The 21,492-nt window shown below is 40.8% G+C and overlaps 2 protein-coding genes and 1 long non-coding RNA gene across 7 annotated transcripts in view; 1 reads left to right on the plus strand and 2 right to left on the minus strand.

Moving 5' to 3' along the window:
* The first annotated feature begins 914 nt into the window (after positions 1-914).
* gpc2 (glypican 2) lies at positions 915-15,564 on the plus strand. The gene is made up of 10 exons (XM_019863386.1): positions 915-2,174; positions 2,797-2,931; positions 3,785-3,960; positions 4,053-4,133; positions 4,352-4,517; positions 4,821-4,951; positions 6,894-7,040; positions 10,016-10,152; positions 10,358-10,530; positions 12,704-15,564. Exons 1-10 carry the CDS (start codon positions 2,066-2,068, stop codon positions 12,973-12,975), a joined length of 1,527 nt encoding a protein of 508 aa, XP_019718945.1. The 5' UTR covers positions 915-2,065; the 3' UTR covers positions 12,976-15,564.
* On the minus strand, positions 5,743-10,083 carry LOC109511970 (uncharacterized). Its single transcript, XR_002167433.1, has 2 exons — positions 9,999-10,083; positions 5,743-6,254 (listed from the first exon to the last, which is right to left on the minus strand). It is a non-coding gene; the product is annotated as an uncharacterized LOC109511970 (long non-coding RNA).
* LOC109511967 (integrin alpha-6-like) overlaps positions 13,456-21,492 on the minus strand; it is a 14,416-nt gene continuing 6,379 nt past the window's right edge. For 2 of the 5 annotated variants that reach the window (XM_019863380.1, XM_019863383.1), the window contains 13 exons: positions 21,168-21,314; positions 20,971-21,092; positions 20,720-20,876; positions 20,136-20,216; positions 19,751-19,830; positions 19,597-19,671; positions 18,758-18,860; positions 18,490-18,663; positions 18,305-18,418; positions 17,807-17,917; positions 17,628-17,732; positions 16,955-17,080; positions 13,456-15,758 (listed from right to left, as the gene is read on the minus strand). In XM_019863380.1, coding sequence (XP_019718939.1) covers positions 15,687-15,758; positions 16,955-17,080; positions 17,628-17,732; positions 17,807-17,917; positions 18,305-18,418; positions 18,490-18,663; positions 18,758-18,860; positions 19,597-19,671; positions 19,751-19,830; positions 20,136-20,216; positions 20,720-20,876; positions 20,971-21,092; positions 21,168-21,314 — 1,467 coding nt within the window. In that variant the 3' untranslated portion in view covers positions 13,456-15,686. Of the gene's footprint in view, positions 15,759-16,954; positions 17,081-17,627; positions 17,733-17,806; positions 17,918-18,304; positions 18,419-18,489; positions 18,664-18,757; positions 18,861-19,596; positions 19,672-19,750; positions 19,831-20,135; positions 20,217-20,719; positions 20,877-20,970; positions 21,093-21,167; positions 21,315-21,492 lie in introns of those variants that run through there. The other 3 variants (XM_019863381.1, XM_019863382.1, XM_019863385.1) reach the window with 3 other exon arrangements.

Consider the following 21,492-nt stretch of genomic DNA (forward strand, 5'->3'; position numbering starts at 1 on the left):
TAGTTTAATTTCGTTCAGTGATTACAAAATCTAGTTTTCAAATCATCCGCCCTTACGGATGCCTTTTGTGGTGAAAATGGAGACCTGGCTGGCTGTACCCAAGTTCCAGCTCCTGGGTTTGCTTTGCGCAGTAGCTGCCCTATCGGGGTCCCGGAGCTCGGTGGCTGCCGACGGGGGGTGCAGAACAGTCTGGATAAAAACAAAGCAGAGTGGTTTTAAACCAAATTACATCCCCTCCCCTGTGTGCTGTTTAAATAGGTTGATTAAGCGGGATGAGCAAATTGCCAACACCACAACAACAAAGAACCTCGCCCCTAATTAGTCTTCGCCTGTACTGGTAAATCCCTGCTTGTCCCCCATGGATTCTATTCATTGGCAATAATAATCTTATCTGCTGAATGAGATCAAGTGTGGATTTTGAATCAAGTTTCAGTGAGGGGATTGTGAAAAGGTTTGGAGTGTTTGGGGTAAAATAAGAGAAAGTGCACCTGTCTGAAAAAGTGAAAGTATAGCAAGGTCGCCCACATGTGTGGCTGAACCTCGAATGTGAATTAGCTTAGACTGATGTATTTGTGGGTGGGAGGTCACCAGTATGTTGAACATGCACGACATAAGACCAGCAAGAGCAAAAAAAAAAAAAAAAAACCTGGGAACTGTTATAAAAACTGAAACAAATTGCGATATAATCAATAATGGTACCTACTCGACTTTATAATAACCCAAAATATTTCTCACCCCTGTTAAACACATTCTGGCTTTGTGTTGAAGTCAAACCGACAGATGCAGTATTGATTGATTTTAGATATATTTGTGTGTGAGTGTTTGGGCTGTGTGTGTGTTCTTTGCCTGAGCCTCGGCTGGCTGTCCCGTGGGCCATGGGGGAGCAGATGGCTGGGAGAGTGAGCAAAGACGAGAGGCTGCCTAGAAATGGAAATGCAGGGATGAGAGCGGAACAAAAGAGACAGAGTGGCACACCAGCGAGGAGGTGGAAGCCAGACGTACTATTTGTGTCAGGTGTAACATTGACTGAAACAAAGAACTGAAGCGCTTTTCCTCCCTCGCTTGTCATTTGCATATCATTACCTCTGACATATGAAAGACCCGAACCTGAGCTGACAACAAGAGAGAGAGATTGGAACTGAATAATTCATGGGGTCAAAGTACAATTTCATATCACAGTCTTTCGTTGTCTTTGATAAGACTTGGCTGTGGGAACAAGAGACTGACAGGTGTAATGGATTGTTTCACGGCAAGCAGATCTTGTTTGAATGGGAATGAATGAGCACGGTAGCCCATCATTTCCCATATTGAGTATCAGCAAATCAGGAGTGGGGAAGAATATTACCATCAGGGGCCATTCGACTCTGTCGAGGGCCTTACCAAATCTATGAAAAAGTGTAATAGTTTCTTATAAATGTTATTTATGGGCAGAACAGTGGTTAGCACCGTTATAATAATCAAGTCTAGTGGGGATTAAAGCAAGGGTTTCACAATAGCTTTGAAAAAGTCAGATTTTTGGATCCACTCTATCAAATTGTCATGGTAATAAAATTATTCCCAGGTGATTTTAAGTGCTGCATCATTTTGCGATTTTGCTGGTTTGTGACGATGTTTGATCTGACGAAATGTACTTTTTCACGGAAAAACAGGCAAATTCATTGCATTTATATTATAATGGTTGTTTCACTCTTTGTATCCTGCTACTGGCTGGTGAACATCAGTCAGCTGGGATGAGGTCCAACTCACTTTGCTTTTTAAGTTTTTTTTAAATACTGAATAATGAGCGTTTGTGGCTTAAATGTTTTACAACAGTTCCTCAGAGGTTCCACTTGTTTTTTGAATTGCGTGGGTGAAATGCTTCCCCAAGCGATAGGGTTCCACACCGTGGTCTAAACCATCGTTTGCGGACCATTTATGAGCACACCCAACAATCTTCTCATGATACAAATGTGCCACATCACATTTGTTGGGAATCACTGCTCTAAACGATGCACTGTTACTACTTGTGTGCACAGGCGAGCACTTGAGGCTCTGTCCTCAGGACTACACCTGCTGCTCCAGTCAGATGGAGGAAACGCTGGCGCTTCAGAGCGAACGGGACTTCCTGAAATCCGTGGAAAACCATAGCCAGTTCCTGTTGACCACCTTCACCCAAAGACAGCGACGGTTTGACGGTAAGAGAATGGACTCTTACATTTGTGGCCATGACTATCAGCTCGGTTATGTTTTCTGTGGTCTTTATTTGTTGGTATCGCGTGTAATCGTTTAAAGACATCCAACTATTGGGCCTTTATTGACGGAAACTCGATTTGATTAATGGAATGTGTGCACGGTATGCATATTTATATAATTATCAAAAAAATCCTGTTAACCCTTTCAGGCATCCTGTAACCTGATAACATGATGAACTGTCCACTGTAGTAACCGCTTTCCCTGAAAGGCTTGGGAGGGGGACAAAAGGAGCTCGTGAGGGCTTTAGCGTCTTTATCTTTAATAGAACTGAGCGCTAGTAAAGATTTCTGTCTGTCCGAGTCCAGCCAGACGCAACACCGAGCCGATTTGACGTTTTCACCGCCTACCTGCTATCACCTCTCTTCTCCCCTCCTATTTCTTTTATATAACGCAAGTGATGAATCAGGAGTGGGAGACTGCACATATGAGCCTTCACGGCTATTTTTATAAGACACCATGCTCTCTCGCACACATTCACTAATGCCCGGCGAATGATGTAACCGTGACGTGGCGAGGCCTTGGCGCCAGGTTTTGGGTGTCAGACTTGCATCTTTGTCCTCGCAGAGTTCTTCAGGGAGCTGATAGACTTGTCTGAGAAGTCCATGAACCAGATGTTCACCAAGACCTACGGACGCCTGTTCACACAGAACTCGCACGTCTTCCAGGAGCTGTTTGTGGAGCTGCGCAGGTATTATTCAGGTCAGTTCATCCGCAGCTCGTCTGCATAGACAAGAATTGGGGCACACTCGTACTGTATATTTAGATGCAAGGTGGTACCAGATGGCCACATCACACTATCGCGATGCACGCGTGTATTTTCTTGGAATGGCTGGTGTATTATAAATGATACCTGTTGCTCATCCAGCCTTCTATCGGCCTGTCTGTCAATTCATCTGTCTTCTCGCTATTCATTTAACTTTCTATCTATCCACCAACCTACCTACATACATGGTCATTTTTTTCTTTTTCTTTATGAAGTAAGCTAAAATTTAAATTACCAACTTGCTTCAAAAAAAGTGGAGCAATTAAGGCACTGTAATGCCCTCACATTTGGGCAAGGAGAGCCAGTAAGCACTTTCATTCAGTCAAATACAAATACAAAATGAGAGCACCTGCAAGGGGCTGCTTTCAGGCCACACCACTCACGTCCTGACGTGAGGGGTTGAACCAATTAGTAGTACCGGTAGTTAGAATTTTAAACTATCCAAACTGCATGCATCTATGAAGATACCAAAACAAAGTCTAGCCCTCCCCTGAGCAAATTTAGACCGTGCCTCACGCCAGATTTGCGCTGGCGGCAAAAATAAAGCCTTACTTCTAAAAGTTGACTAATCTCTACTGTCACTACTGACTTGGTTTTGGCATCTTGTCTTCCAATCTTGCAATCTACAGAGGACTTTTGACTAACGCTAACCTATCTGCTGCCCTTACTGGATTAAATGGTCATGGAATGAATTAAACTTTTAAATCAAGGTAGCGCGGGACATACTATTCAGTGCATACCTACAGTACCTCTATAACAATTTTTACGAGATTTCTTTATCGTCCGCAGGGGGGAGCGTGAGTCTGACAGAGGTTTTGTCGGACTTCTGGTCCCGACTGGTCGAGCGGGTCTTCACTCTGGTCAACCCTCAGTATCAGTTCAGCGATGACTACCTGGAGTGTGTCAGCAAGCATGCCGAACAACTGCAGCCGTTTGGAGACGTTCCTCGCAAACTGCGTGTACAGGTGGACTGTCCCAACTTCTTGTTTAAATGAAGTCCAAAAAGTAAGTGATTTTTTTTTCTCTATTTTTTTTAACAATTCTTTTACCAAACCAGGTATCCAGGGCTTTTATTGCTGCTAGAGCGCTCTCACAGGGATTAGCTGCTGGTCGAGATATTGTCAACAAAGCCACAAAGGTAAAATAATAATAATAATAATAAAGTGTAACCTTGTGGGTTTAACAGTGTGTTCCTGGGCGACTCGAGTTTGAATTGAGAATTAAAAACAAGCTGGCCTCGTGGTCAGTATGTCTGTCTCATAGCTGAGAGTTTTCTGGGTTAAAATGATTTAAAATTTGAGTTTTGCAGTGGCATAGCATATGCAATGACAGTGGCATTCCTTACATGCCTTCTAGATGACTCCAGACTCTGAGTGCATGCGTGGCCTAATGCGTCAGTGGTACTGCCCCCTCTGTCGAGGAATGCCCTCCCTGCGTCCATGCCGCGCCTTCTGCCTCAATGTGATGAAAGGCTGTTTAGCCAATCAAGCCGACCTGGACACCGAGTGGGACTATTTTATTGGTGGGTGACGGGAGGCGGGGGAGGATTGTACTGTATTGACATTTTTTTTGTCCAAGATTACATCATGGGTTTAATCTCCCGTTTAAAAATGCTAAAATATACTCTTCGTGCATGAATTAACCTTCTGTCTTCAGATAATAGCTCATTTAATTTTCAAGGTTATGATGAGCAAATTAAATAATCAACAATCAAGAAGAATACCTTTCCATAATGGTTCCATGTTTCTCATTTTACTTTAAATCCACTTTGACATTCAATCATCTCGCCTGTAACCTCGTTTTCTTCGCACATACCCGCCATCAGATGCCCTCTACCACGTGGCTGAGAAACTGGAGGGGCCGTTCAACATGGAGCTGGCGGTGGACTCCATCTCCGTCAAAGTGTCCGAAGCCATCATGCACATGCAAGAAAACAGTGTCAGCATATCTACCAAGGCAAGGATGACTCCTTATACGCCATTATATTGATTCTTTGAGGAGAATGTACCAGGGGAAAACTAAGGTTCTGTGAATAATCTCAAGCACATGTTTCACAGTTCTGGGGTTGTGGGTCTGAATTTCATGTATGTTAAGGTAATTGAAGACAATTGTCCGTGAGAGTAATTATATGTACCCTGTGATTGGCTGATGAACCCAAAATCAGCCGGGATAGACTCCAGCTCACCTGCGACCCTAATGAGGATAAGCGGTATGGAAATTGGAAGGATGGGATCTCATTTAACATGCTCACAAACCAATGGTCCAGCCATCCATTTTTGTGTGCTTGTATTCATTATGCTTGCAATGGCAGATGCTCACATACCTAAACATTAATTGGCCTTGGATGAGGTTGTACTTTATAACGTCAATGTTGGGTTATTAGCAGGGTTGTAATACAGTCAAGCCCCGCCTATTTGCAGCAATAACCTGATTGCTTTGATACCATCTGGTGGCATTTTGGTGTCAAGGACGTATGTTGGAGTGAGTTGAGGAGTTTATTTTCGATATAAGTAGTACTTTGTCGCTATTTTGCTGAATTGAGAGACAATAAGAAATCTTTGTAGTTGGTGCAGGAATTGCTTGTGGCTTTTCGCTATCAGCGGCAGGGCTCCTTCTGTATTCAGTATATCTCAAGTCTCACGCAGATCCATTATTTCTTCTGAATTTAAGGAGAAAATGATGATGAATTTTTTTTTCATAAAACCATCTCTCGTAATGGATGAAAATGTCATTCTTTTTGGGGGAAGTGGGGGGTGGGGTGTGAGATATACAGCACTGACCTGCTGAGGATGAGGGTTCAAAAACAATAGCTAAAATGTCTTGTCCGTCTGATTGCCGCAGGTTAAATTTCCAATCACAATTAAAAAAAAACCTTTTAGGATATATGCGAAACACATCAGGTAGCATGTCTTACACAATTTCTTGCTGTCAAAGCATTTGTAGCAGGCCCATTTAAAATCTATTCTGGATTTGTCCTCTTTACCACGTCGCAGAGCTATGCCATTTGACTTTTGTTATGAAAGAATCGTTTACCATCAAAAAGAGTGACAAAAACACAAATCTCCCTTATTATCATTTCGGGTCCTTTGTGAGACAACAATACAGCACTCCCGGTGAGGTCGCACCATGTAACTGAAGCGCGGCGGCGAGGCTTCTGGGAGCGAATCCACCTGAGAGGCACCCACGTCTCGATTCAATGTGTGGCAGCGCTTCAGGGAACAGCGAGTTCTTTGGTACACAGCTTGGCTGTTTTTCCCCTCTGTGGCAGAGAGAAAGAGTGAGAGGAGTGGAATGTCAGCCAAGGATATATTATATTGCCGGTCCAAACCTTGACTCGCCCAGTCTTGAGATTGCACGGCAAGCTCTGTGGAAGATGCTCATCAAATAATGTGCTTCATGTCAAAGGTACAAGTCCAAGGTTTTCAAGATTTGGAGTGGTGGTTTAAAAAGAAAACCTTTCTATACAGCATTGCGCTGGCATGGTGATAACTAATTCACAAGGAGGATAGTTAGTTGAAAACCAGAAGTAATGACATGAACATTGACATGAAATTTCCAGGAGTGGATACGATTTTAAATCTTTGGAATGTCTATACGGAAAACAATAATAAAGTCAGGGACGAGTATTTTACATACGTACAGTGCATAAAAATCCTTTGATGTCATTGAGGTAGGCTATTTTGTCAAAATAAATATAATTCTTGCCCCACCTTGATATTGACCAATGCTGCAAATGTATAGGCGAAGTACAGAAAACGACATATTATTCCCGGATCGCCATTCACAAATTCACGTATTCACTTTGGTTTTTCTGTGGAACTTATCCTGAAATATGTGAAGAGTTGAAGATCGGTGTGGTGTGGAAGACTTTTGGTGTAATTCAATATTCTCTGTGAAGGTGTTCCAAGGGTGCGGAAACCCCAGACCTGTTCCAGCACGTTCCAAGCGCTCACCCAAAGAGTCAGGGGGCAACAGGAGGCCTTTCCGCACCTACACCCCCGACGAAAAACCGACCACGGCTGCAGGCACCAACCTGGACCGACTAGTAAGAATGATGAAGTTGCCTTATCTTAGCGTCTAAGTGTCTATTTTGCGCTTGATGAAGGAATTATGCCTTGAAAAATTCAAGGCACACAGCTCCGGCATATGGCCAACAGATTTAACATTTAAAAATTACATTTTTAATCATCGGAATATGTGCAAGCAAATAAACGATTAAATTGTAGACCTCTGTAACTTTAATTTAATTCTGACTAAAAATTCCAGTGACAGAACTCAACAATATCACTTCACCTAGTTGAAACATATTTTAAGATATTTAAAAAAAAAAAAGTTTTTCATTTAAAGTGCAGACTTGAGTGTCTTGCCGAAGGACACTTCTCAAGAAGTGCCGAAGAAGTTGGGAACCAAACCGCCAACCTATTGGTCACTTAACAAATCGCTATATCAGCTCAAAAAAAAAAAAAAAATGCAAAAAGTTGACGTGTTATATTTCTTTTTGAAAAAGAAATTGCTCCCTTTTATTCTGTTGGAGCGGATTGGGGCTTCACGGTCAAATTACTAAGATTTTTCAGTCTGTTAAAATTCCGATCCTCATTGGTAATATGTTTTGTAATATATAAACTGTATGCTTGTCTTTAAGTGCACATTTTTATCTTGTGTTTTAAGCTCGTGTAAAGTAAGTGTCTTTGAGTATGATGAAAAGCGCTTTCAAATAAAATGTATTATTATTATTATTATTATTATTATTATTATAAACGTCACTTCCTGCAAGTTTGATTCTGTTTGAATAACTCATTCCCAGTGCTTCTAGGAATGAGTTACCGGGTAGTGACGTTTTAGTAGCCGACCAGCATGCTACACCCTAGACCAGGGGTGGGCAAACTTTTTAGCTCGGGGGCCACATTGATTTCTAAATTTGACAGGTGGGCCGGGTCAGCACAAGATATGGTACATATAAAAAAACGTATATGTTGACAGTCCATACCAAACATCAACAGAACAAAAGCATTCAAGTATTACCATACTTTTTTTCATGAGAACAGTGAGATAACGTATATGTCCTGTATGAACGTCCAAGTACGGTATGTTAACAACATACATTGGTGACAACACAAGCAACAAAGTGCAACAATATATTGTCCAAAAACTGCGGCATACAGTACAGGTACAGTATATGAGAAAATATAACAAAGGTAGGACTATTTGCTCCAAAATGAGACGAGTAAAAGACCTGGTGGCTTTCTTTCCACTCACTCACTGTCTCGAACTCGACCTCCCCTCGATCACCACACAAGACAGCGTTGCTCAGCTGATGTCGTGCTTCGAACTTTTGAAGCCAGCCACAGGACGCTCCGAAGTATTCAATGCCCATAGTTAGCGTTATGGAACTCGCTTTCTCTCTTATTAGCGGTCCAGTTTGCGAAAAGTTTTTAGCACGATAACAGTCAAGCCATTTCAGGAAACGTTCATTTACTGGACTGTCCGTCGAGCCGCAAGCAATTCACTCTGAGCATGGAAATAGCCCGAATCGGACTGAGCAAGAATCGCTTCCTCGTTTTTCAAAGTCTCGTAGATTTGAGTCTTCCAGACTCCAAGCGTCTCCTGAATGTTTCGTACTTCGTAACCCGCTTCGTTTAATGAGATACACTTCATTTTCTCTTCCGCGGCCATTACCGCTCCTCTTTGTTTGGATGCCATGCTCTAATATAGGATGTAAAAATTTCGCAATTCCAGGAAAACTCACTGCAACAAAGAGTCGCTTGCATGTCGCCGTTTTGGATCCAATGACAGAAAATAGCGGTGCGGATACATCTATTTCGTCGTATCGAGCGGGACTTACTTGATTTAGTGCTACTGCGGGCTTCCGTATCGTCTCCCCCTCCCTCCCTGTGCTCTGCGACTTCAAGTAACTGCGCCACCTGGCGTTTAAATGCCTGTATTACAAGTCCAAATGAAATTAATGCAATAATTTACATCGAACCATAATTATGTACTGTACCAACCTTCGGCGGGCCGGATGAAAAAGACCAACGGGCCGGATCCGGCCCGCGGGCCGTAGTTTGCCCATGTCTGCCCTAGACTCTAGGGTGTAGCATCTCTAGGGCCTAGAGATACTGTACGATTTCCATGCACTACACAACACAGTACAGTACATTCAATTGCGAGCGATGTTTTGGAATTTGAGGAAGATGATTTTTACCCACAAGAGCTGACAGAAGTGGGTGTTGTCAAACCCGACATGACACGCTTGAGCCGATCGAAGCCTGTCAGTGGAAGGGAAATTGAAAGTGAAGGTGATGACTGTGACAAGGACACTGAGGAGCCTGGATTCGAGTTGACAAAAAACTGCACAGAGCGGATTGTAAATCCAACCTGACATGCTTTTGCACCCCTGTATCAACATACAGTATATTTGGTCTTGCACCTCTACTCGGTAGCACAGCAGCTTTCGAGAGATTAAGTCGGCATGAAATGCATGAAATGTTACAATGCGGGGAAAATCTTTAACTGCATTTTACATGCATGAAAATTGTCGATGAGGATCATATGCATTCAACAATGAATGGGGATGTTCATAACACGTCGTACAGAAAGGCTTTGCCATTTTTTTTAATCACAGTTATGCATTGTAAAGCAGTTATAGGGGTATCAAGGAAAACTTTTCTATCTTTGGTCTCTGAACCTTTAATGACCATGCAAAAATATCAGTACCATACATAAATATCTGGTGTCGTACTTTGGTAATATGACATCGTGCGTTCCCACTTTAAATGCACAAAACCATGATTCATATGCACTACCCCCTACTACACACACATACACGCACGCATGCAAACACACACACACGCACACACACGCACGCACGCACGCACGCACGCACGCACACACACACACACACACACACACACACACACACCCCCAGACACAACCCCACCCACACGACCAACACACAGCCATCTAGACACAAGAATACTTTCAAGATAGATGAGCAATGACTCACGAGCTGCCTCCATACAGGTTACGGAACTGAAAGAACGCCTGCGGCCCATGGGGAGCTTCTGGGTGTCCCTCCCACACACCATCTGCAACGATGAAAAAATGGCCGCCGACGTCACTAATGAGGACCGCTGCTGGAATGGGCAGACCAGGGGGAGGTTAGCCACATGCATTTGGGAGATTTGGCAATGGTTCGATGAAACCAATGTCGGAAGTTTTTGGCCAGAAATCCAAAAAGCTTGTTAGGTGCAAAGGCAACAGTGCTTCACCCCAAATATGTAGTGAAGCATGGTTCTTGCAGGATTATGCTTTGGCACTGTCTTTCTGATTCAATTTGTCACCTGTGTGCATGAACACTCTCAGATATCTGCCAGAGGTGATGGGCGACGGGCTGGCAAATCAGATCAACAACCCCGAGGTGGAGGTGGACATCGGGCGACCCGACGTCAAGACCAGACAGCTGATCATGGAGCTAAGGGTGGCTTCCAACAAACTAAGACATGCACAGAGTGGACAGGACATGGACTTCATGGACAGTCAGTAGTACTGCATACACTCACTTGATGTTGCATATGAACAGCCATGACAGACTGCACACGGTTTCCTCAAACAGTGGCCCCCTGCTCTAATTAGTGTCACATTCCCCGTACGAGTCTACGATTGACACTGACAGCAATGTCTTTTGCACAACACACAGAGCAAATGTGGCATCGGTTAAGCTGCAGTTTACACTTGCGTTCAAAGTGCAGATTTATATATTTGTGGAAATTGATCAATCATGAGGAGAAATTAAAAGCATACATATAATTCCTATTATTAGTCGTGATCATGTTTAAATAACATTGTTGAATGTTTTTTTTTTTTTTAACATTGAAATTCATTTATTTGCCAATACCACGCTCCTGATCGACGCCTGGTAGTAAATAAACATGTCTGACCACAATCCTTCATACATACTATGTTGCAATATGTATTCAACTATATAACACATATTTATTTTATTCATTTTAGTAATTAGACAGAAACACAAAATGCAATTTTAAAAACCTCATTTTAAAATATTGTATTTAAATGATCATGCATCATTTAAATACATTATGTTCATTCATAAAGTTTCCAATATAATCTAAAAATATAAGGCCTCTCTCAGATGGCTTAGCCCTAGTAGATACGTGTTACTCTCTGCAGTTGAGTAGCCACAATATCAAATAAACATGCTGTAATTTCAATATTTCCAAAACGAAAAAAAGAGCAGAAAATTCATAGAATATATATCATAATACATATTTTCATCCATTCACACCTCTGCAGTTGAGGAAATAATTGCCCCTTGCCATAATACATTGTTTATTGCAATATTTAACATTGTTTATTGTTGAAAATAATTATGGGAAACAGGGGCGTCACTAGGTTTGAAGAAGAAGGGGGGCTTAGCCCCAAGGGGAACACAGCCCCTTTAGGGGGGTCCGGGGGCATGCCCCCCCGGGAGAAATTTTTTCTACATTCTGTTAAAAATCCATCAATTCCGTGCACTTTGAGAGCAAAATGAAGAGGCTATGAAGAACTCCACACATCACATTAGTATCCTCTTTACTATGATGGGGCTTCCTCCCCTGGACTTTAACTGGACTAGATAATAGAAATTATAAAGAGTTCAAAAGTTCAATCTTGGTTGTTCAAGGGAATTAGAAGGATGCCCGATAACATAACCTATATGACAGTAGTCCTATATTCCTCTCTACCAAAATGTATTAATATATGCTTAGCCGCCAGAAGACAATGTATTGTGAGATGTCTGCCGTGATATGCAATTTAAGTTAGTACAATGAGATGCAAAAGCTTCATCACTTTGGAAAAACACAAGTCTGCTGCTCAATACTTACTGTAAGCTCCGATTGCATTTTGGGAACAGCCTTGCAAGTAAAATTAGCCTTGAGATCTGATAGACTCACCTGTCCAGCAGAGCTCACCCCCGGCTCACTCTCTGTGATTCTTTGGCCTGATTCCTTTCAAATAAATAAATGTATTTATTTTATATTTATTTATTTATTTTATATAGGCCAAAATCTCAATAGGTGTTGCCTCAAAGAGTTGGTGTAATGATTATTTATGTATTTAATAATAAAATGTTGCTTAATTTTTATTAAGCACCACCTTAATTTATCCAAAAGTGAACACTTGTTACAGTGCAGTTTCTGCTGTTACTGGAGATATTTTAGCGGACTATAGTCACTAGTTTTACCAGCATGGATGCATTGAATACTTAATTTACCTTTCTAAAAAACTGTCGAATATCCATGCTGTCGACTCAACCTAACTTTCGGCAATGAACTGTCAGTTGTTGCGTTAGCATTTGATGCGGCGATGGTGACAGAATGAAATTATTTAGGGGGGCTAAAGACATTTTTAGGGAGGCTGAAGCCTCCCTAAAATAGGCCTAATGACGCCCATGATGGGAAAGTTTACAATCCCATTATAATGTAAAATGTTTTATAACGCTATTTAAAAAATAATAATCATACAAATTATAAATATATTTGACTATTGTTATGAAAAAAATAAAGGCCTCCTCCAAATACATGCCTGCTTTTCGAAATAAAAATCCAGAGTAAATAGAGTATTGATCATGAATACTTCCCTGACAGTGTCAATTTGATCATTTTTGTGTGTGTGTGTGTGCGTGCGTGCGCGCGCGCGTGTTGCACCCAGGTGAGGAGGGCAGCGGTTCGGGAGGCGACGATGCCAGCGAACGCTACAACGACGATTGGCCAGGTTACGGACCTCACTCTCCTCCTTTCAGCAAGCCCCCACGTAACGCCGCCTCTAACCCTGCCAAGCCTCCTCGGGTCCGCGAGAGAAACGGGCCCAAGGGCAACCGGAACCACGGCCGAGTCCCATCTGCAACAAGTCAGCTCGCTTCCTCCCTGCTTCCTTTTTTGGTGCTACCTTTTGTGCTCATGAAGGCCCCCTGGTGGAGATAGTTTCTCATTGCATTTGTCATGATGGCCAGCCAAGAATGTTTTTTTTCATTTGGTTACTTTACCACACACACACACACACACACACACACACACAAATGAATAGCACAAAATGGCTTATCATGATTATTTATAACATCAACTGCACAAGTATCTACATTACTGTATGAACATAACATTAAATCAAAATGTGCCAACTGGTAAAATGGGCAGATTCATCATGTTTTGATGAGGTGTACATTTTGAGATAAAATTCTTGAGCAATGAATTCTTCGGCCATAATTTTGTTAAAATCGTGCATCGCAATACATTTGAATATAGTAGAAAGGTTTTATTTATTTCAGCAGTTCAATTCAAAAAGTGAAACCTGTGTCTTACACAGATTATTATCATTTGATGCATTGGAAAATACCTTTAAGAAGGCTAATGCCTACCTAATTTCTATGTTACAAATGGTTTTGATAGTTTATGGTTCAAATTTTCCCAGATGGTGACTTGTGGGTTTTGCTCATCAAAATAATGAAAAATCATGAAATGTTTTTAATCTCTATAACAGGAAATTTTCCCTTTTGAATTTAACTACTGAAATAAGTAGTGTTGCACATTTATTGAGTTGCATCTCTGTACGGTGGTGCCTTGACTTACAAGCTTAATTCACTCTTGACCATCTTTGTAACTCAAAAATCTTGTATCACAAATCATCATTCCCCACAAAGTGTTGCTTCACAATTTGTGTTTAAATATCTGTCGCTTAATGATCGATAACAAGACTATCATAAAAAACATTTTTAAGCCCCTCTAAAGTGTTTTCATGTGTGTGTTAGCATTAGGCTAGCAGACAGTGCTAAGACAAAGCTGTGTTGTTGTTTTAAACATGTATAGTTCTTTGTTTTACGTTTATTTTGACAGTAAACTCCATCTGTGTGTGATAATAAACAGCTTGACGCCACCTTTTGGGGGAAGAATTGTTCACAATGCCAAAAGTCTCCTGAAAGTCAAAACAAAAAATGGGCTGAAGTAAGTCAAGGTACCACTGTATTTGAACTACTTAAGTGTTGTGTTCAGGGTTGCCTGTGAAAAAACAAAACACCAAAGGGGTTTGGTTTTTTTCATGATGTATCGAAATCCCGATTGGGGTTGCTTAAAACAACAATAAGTTAATGTAAAATGTGGATACTTTTTAAGTTATTTTTCATTTCTATTTATAAGACAAGGGTCAAATGGTTTTACTCTCTATAAGAAGTGTTTGTGTTAATCCGCTGGTAAAAATAATTGCTGCCAACCAATTAGAACAACAACAAAGTTAATAATTGACATTATTAGCAAGAGTGTAAGGTTTTGTATATTTTGTGTGCCGCATGTGATTTTTTTCTTTTCTTTTTCATCCACATTTGGAGCAGATGTTTGTATGCTTTTTGTATAATATTGCGCTTTTCTATGTATTTTTCCTAAAAGTAACAAAATGTGAAGATAGTGAATGAGGTACAAATTCTGTCCATGAGTTAATTTTCATCCAGTGCCGAATGTATTTTGATAAAGAAAAAGGTGGAAAGTGTTGTTTGTGCAACTCGGAATGTACATGTGATAAACCCAAAGGAGTACAGAAATGACGAGAAAAAGATTATATAGATGAGTGGTGGGTAATCTGTGGCTCGTGGGCCATATACATGTCGTGAAATTATAACAAGCCCTACAAAATTTAACCTGCAAATATTAATAATACATAAAAAAATAAGCATTTGTTCACAACAAACTTTTCCATGTTTCGTCAAACATTTCATCATGAATTTGATCTGGCTCTGGGAGGACCATTAATACTTGACATGGCCCCCGAAAGGAAAAAGGTTCCCCACCCAGGATGGATGACATGTGGAGACATCTCAGTTTAGCAGTCATGTTAAAGCGATGTTTACATTACGTTCCTAGTGGCCACAAGAGCCCCATTGCATAAAATGTGGTATGCCATGGGACAATATTTGAAAAAAAAAATCTCACATCCCTGAGAATGTGAGATAAATATGCTGTCTGGCTCACTACAGACCATCAAATTGTGTTACTTGTGTTACACTCTGTTATGTATGGTCAGTTTTGGTAGTGTGCAACATTTTCTACGGCCGACGAGGTTTTTCATCTGCACCATGACAACTGTGGAAAATGTTCTGAGAGTTTAAATGTCTCGACGGGCAACCACGGTAAACACGGCCTGTAACGTTTACCTATCTCCCGTCCCTCCCCACCCAACCCTGTGTTGTCTCATGATCATGAAGGCTTGTCCATGGGGGCCCAATCCAACCAATCCCCCAGGGAATATGGGGATGCAATATGTTTAAAGAACAGTGTTTAAAGGCTACATATGGAATTTTGAAAGTCAACAAGCATTGTGGATTGTATTGAATTCTGGAGGTTCCACTGTAGAGCAGCAGTGTTGTTGTCCTTTCGCCTTGTCCGACGGTGATACACTCGAGTACTGTAGACAAATGTTCAAGAGAACGGTCTTCGAAAGCACAATTGTCTTTCATGTTGTTGTTACACTTTGTTTTGAACGAACACACAAGTGATATTTTTTGCGTCATTAAAAAAATAAAATAAAATCTGCAAAGCCACATTGATTTTGATGGTATGTGTGTGTACAGTTCTTTGTGAGATGATTGACAGTGGCTACTAACATTATGACGTTGGATGTTGATATCATCTGCTCACCCTGCATTCTTCTTTCAGGCTTTTAGTTTTTCCAGCTTCATGTGTGAGGACTTGTGGTTGCACATCGAACACTTTATGCAACCACGCTAGATAGGAAAAAAAAAAATACCCATCAGGAATGACATCCTCACTTGACAACGACTGAGCTGAGACATTTAAACAATTTCTTACATTCACTCAAGTTCACAAAAAAAAAAAAACGTCAGTGGAAACTACCTCATAGATTTTATCGCATCAGGTAGACCAGCACAATCATACTGAGATCTGTTTACATAAAAGCCATACTACCGTATTTTCCAGACTAAAAGTCGTTCCTGAGTATAAGTCGCACCAGCCATAAAATGCATAATAACGAACAAAAAAACATACATAAGTCGCACTGGAGTATAAGTCGCATTTTGGGGGGTAATTTATTTGATCAAATCCAACACCAAGAACATACATGCCATCATGAAAGGCAATTTAAAATTAAAATAAAATAGAAAACAACACGCTGAATAAGTATACGACATGCTAACCTTACATGACGCATAAACAACAAACTGAGAACGTGCCTGGTATGTTCAAGTAACATATTAAGAATTATTCAGATAACTATAGCATAAAGAACATGCTAACAAGTTCACCAAACCATCAATGTCACTCCAAATCACTAAATCCAATGAAATCTTCATCCCTCTGTGTCACTTTAAAACAACTCCACCAACTCCACCAACTCCGGAGGTAGAAGATGCAGCGCTTCCTCTTCTACGTCGCTTACGTCACTCATCGTGGTTTTATCAACACAGGTCTAGAGCGGCCTCTTGTGGTTAAATGTGAAAATAACATGTGAAATGATATAATAATGTGTTAATAATTTCACCCATAAATCGCTCCAGAGTATAAGTCGCACCCCCAGCCAAACTATGAAAAAAACTGCGACTTATAGTCCGGAAAATACGGTATATAAAAATATAGAAAAAAATATTTAACTTTTCTAAAAATTGGTTTGAAATGCACTACTGTGACTGTCCCTAAATAAAATCAAATGTAACGTAAAAAAAACAAAAAAAAAACCTCATACTGAAAAACATATGACAACATATATATATATTTTTTTACAGTGACACAAATATAGCTGTAAATAAGAAAAACTACTGTGAGGACTACTCACAAAATTGTATAGTGTTTGGCAGGTATCAGAAAACTCAAATCAATATGCTAGTTTGCTACAATTATGTCCTTTCAGCAACAAGATGTCTTTTTTTCCCCCCAACTCGATGCAATCATGCCGTGTTGTTACCTTCCATAAGAAGAAGCAGAGGACAGCCAACAGCAGCAGGCCGGCCACAACTGTCAGGAAGATGATCCACCAGGCCACTTTTGTGAAATATTCGTCTTCTCGCTCCAGGAACACTGTCACCTTCACCTGCACGCAACGATGCCCATGAATGAGCCTCAAAGTGGTGGGCTGCTAATTAAAATTCTAAGACTGTATTTGCTCCATTAAATTCAATTCAATGATTCTCAATAGTCCATTCTCTTAATTTGTTTGCGCTTTACTCAGCTGCACCGCTTATATGTCCGTGTTGTGTAGAATATACTTTGTGCAATCAGATGTTAGCTTCACTGTGTCGCCATGTCAATCTAATCGACTCATTGCAGATCAGTAGTGCTGAAAGATGTTCCTTAAACTCCATTAGAATTGCTTCAGCCAATGACATTTCAAGTTCACCTCAGAGGACCAGCTCGATAGCCTTCATTAAGGTCCGCATTTTTCTCTCCCTGATTGGTTGGTCAGAGCAAGCAAATTTTGACAAGCAAAACACATCGATGAAGTCAGGTCAGTCACCACTGAAGGCCCGAGTCTCAAATGTACAACTTGCCTCTGAAGTGTAATAATAGGCTGGCATAAAATATCATTGTGAGGCCCCAAAAGTCGAACAAAAAGTAGTAAATCCGGGAAATAGCTTGACCTTGGTGCGAAGCTTTTTCTCAGGGAGTCCAATGTTCTCTGGGGAGTTCGTGAGGGTGAGAGCAGCATCAACAACAATGTCCAAGTAATTCAGAGAGCTGTAATCCTGCCGGGGAAACATCATACATTGTTTTTAACGGTGCAATGCATTTCAAATATATGGTCAGAAAGCTTTTCCACCGCTGTCAGAGTAGAATTCCAAAGGCGTGCGTGGAGAACGATCAGTGCAGTGCTGTCCAATCCCACGACAGGACAGCGTAGTTCCTCACACTTGAGTCCATCGGAGCAGGACTGTGGAGGAAAAAAAGGTCACTTCTGAAGTTTTCATTGTCTGATCAATAATTCTTGTGGGAACCAGTCCAATGAGCAACTGAATCTTTTTATGGTTTATTACAAAGGAAACAAATATAAATTGGTAAATGAAGCAAAACCTAGGACAAATAATCAAACACGCAAATGATATCTAGGAAGAACGCTGCTAAATTAGCAACATTTACACACTGAACATCGCACTTCCTGTATTATGCTCAGGTAAGGTAAGTAAACATTTTTCAAATAGGGCGCGTCTGCCATGGAGCTAGCGGCCACCTTGCGCGCATGCAGTCTCATGCACACAATGAATGGGCTGGCCCACTCTTAATTTATTCAGGAATGAAAACACCAATTGGTAATTCTCACCAGGGTTTTGTATTTCCTTTTCGATGGAAGAAATAAGAATCCAGCAGTGGAAAGGGCATCATATTGGCCCTCGTGTTCAGCCTCGCGTCTTTCCCTTGAGGCTCCGTGCTGACCCTTAATGTCCAACGCATTAAGGTTATACATGAACCAAGTTGAATAATGCATAATTACTCGAATTGAATTACCCTCAGTTTCAGAGGATTTATTTGGTCAGCGGGTGTGCAGGAGACGAAATGCACTCCTGCACTAGTGACCTGAGTCAAGTACAGCAGCCGTGTCCCATCGGTGTTCTCCTTTGGCCAGTGAATGTCCAGGGAGGCATTGGCAAACGATTTGAGAGACCTGCCCTGGTTTGTTATCTGTTTGCAAGGACAATAAAATTCATTTAGTCCTGGACAAAAGACAGAAAAACATAACGCATCAATGAAATAAAGGGACACAGGAGAATCATACCTTAAATTCAAATTGAATTGGGGTTCCGATGTCATCAATAGTTTTTACAACTTTTTTGCCCATTAAGCCTTTAGTAAGTGACACTTGAGACGGTTTGGCGAGCCTGACAACAATTACATAAAATAAATACATAAATTATCACATTTAAAAATATATATATTCAAAAAATACAGTATTCGATGCGATAATGTGTGTGTTTTAAGAAAATGTGTGAGCTGATTGAAGCGTGACTGTGTACCTAATGTAGTGTCCAGTGAGTACATATACTGTACAGGATACAGTGGTACATTGGCTTTAAAAAAACCCAAGTGTTAAAAAACATAAACCAAAGAGAATTACACTTTGTGTATTTAACCAAATCACATGAACTTTGTCATACAAAACTCTGCTAGCTCAATGCTAACACACAATGCAAAACGTCATAGATGAGCTAACAAAGCTAGCATCAATGATGAGATAATTATAAACCTTTAAACAACTTAATTTTTAACACGAGTGGTACCATCACATTCAGAGTATACAACAATAGCCACTAGCATATATTCTTTATCCTTTGCAAAACAAAAACAGCCTCCTTCTCGGTATAATCATAAAATCCAGGGGGAGCATGTCTATATGTATTCTAGAAAGACCAGCACAATGCCCATTGAATTATTATTAAGTTGTTACTGTATGTTTTTATGGAATATAATACTGTTGAATTGCTACTTGCCTTATTAAAAAGCATGCTACAAAAATTATGTTTGTCTTTTTTGGTGTACTGGAACAGATTAATGGCATTTCCATTTAATTCAATGGGAAGACATGGTGTACACTCGATAAAGAAATGCAAAGATTACCCATAAACCTGCAGCCCCAGTTCAAAAACTACTTTGGCTGTAGCCTCGACTGCTTCTAAGGTCTGCACACTTGTCCTATATCACGAGAATGTAAAATTATAACATTAGTCAAGGCCGCAAACAGCAAAGCGAGCATAAGAAATACTTTACTTACGTCTGAAGTTGCAATGTGATGTTGACAGATTTTGTGCTTAGGGAGATGCCAGTTGTGGTGAGCATGACATAAAATTTAACCTGAAAAGAAAAGGAACAATAAATACATTAACAGACGGATTAAAGAAGTTGCAGCGGGCCATATTTGGTCACAAAAGTGGGTGTACAAGCCTCAGACATTTTTTTAAAAATATTGTCACATTGGGGTGTACAGCATTAGCAACAACTTACCCATTAGAAATATGTCAATCATAAAGGTTAATATATCAAGACTATAGAATTAGAAACACATAAAAGAAACAATTCAAATTAATACATTAAAATGAATCGCACATAAAAGTGAAACAACGTACCACAACTTTGAGAATCACTGCCCTAACACTCACTTGAGCATCTCTTTGAAGAGGGTTTCCCAGCTCACAGTCGATCACCGTTCCTTTATCGTTGCCCGAGCATGTCACCTGCGCCTCGTGGTAAAACAAAACTCATGTTTGTACTGTATACCATACAGTGTTTCAAATTGTAGCCACAATGTGCCGGTTGCTTCGAGTGTAGAGGTAAAAAGAAAAAAAAATGGAAATAGTCACATTTACTCCTTGCACTGGCGCCCTCTACATTTTCAGATTCAGTCAATATTTTTTGTTTACATGGGAATTTAAGTAGTCCCCTGTGTCCCCTCCCCCGATTTTTTAAACTGTAAACAGTATTTATTAGTCATATTTTTTCCAGCCGTGTCATTATGTGAGCATGTCACTAATACCAACGCAGCTCTGTTACTTTTATTTACTCGGGAATATTTTTTTTTCCAATAGCTCAGTTTGTTGTTAACTTGTCTGTGTAGTAGCTAACACACCTAGCATACATGCTAAAGCCATAATGCTAAAATTAACACTGGCTTTCTAGACTGTTACTTGCAACAACATAAAAAGCTATACAAATAAAATTGACTTTTGACTTGTGGTTCACTCACCGACGTTGAGGCGTAAACAACAGAGGAGTAGCGAAGAAGATCTGGCAGGTTGACGACCACGTGACTTTGGTGTGCGTCCTCCCCGTCTGAGTTGCTAACGATGATCTCCAAGGCCACGTCCTCACCAGAAGGAGTGATGACTGCGACACCGTCCTCTCTAAAGAAAAGACACACATTGTTTTAAGTGAAAGACAAGACAAGACTCCTTCTACTTTTATACTCCTACTTTTGTGAGACCATCATCTCCTCACCTGACCAGTGATTGGAAAATATCCTGATGTTTTTGGGTTTTCCTTGCACAAAACTTATACTGAAGCTCCAGGTTACTGTGGCAAACGTTGTCACTGCCGCAGCCTTCGTTGATAAAGGTTATCTAGGACAACCAAACAGTAAATAGTCCTCAAGTATCATGAAACTTGGCTTGGGTTTCCCACATAGATGTTTGTACCTCTGACACGGGGCTTTTTTCCTGGTAGAGGTTAAGCACGGGAGTAACGTCAGGCAGTTCAACGTTTGTCCTCGCCTTTGGACTTGAGCTCAGCAAAGACAGAGTGACGGAGACTGGGATGCTGTGCAACCTGTCTCTAGTGTCCCGCTGCAACCAAAGAGTTTTGCTTCATGATAACCAGGATTTGACACACAGCAAGAAGAGTAAGACCGCACAGTACACTAAAGGGACTATGTGGAAGCAATTATCGACCATGAGCACGGAGACAAGATGAGCTGTTAAAAATGAACAGTATTGTAACAAAGTTGCCAGACTACCCCCCCCC

This window comes from Hippocampus comes, unplaced genomic scaffold (assembly GCF_001891065.2).
Source record: "Hippocampus comes isolate QL1 unplaced genomic scaffold, H_comes_QL1_v1.1 scaffold381, whole genome shotgun sequence".
Classification (NCBI taxonomy): domain Eukaryota; kingdom Metazoa; phylum Chordata; class Actinopteri; order Syngnathiformes; family Syngnathidae; genus Hippocampus; species Hippocampus comes.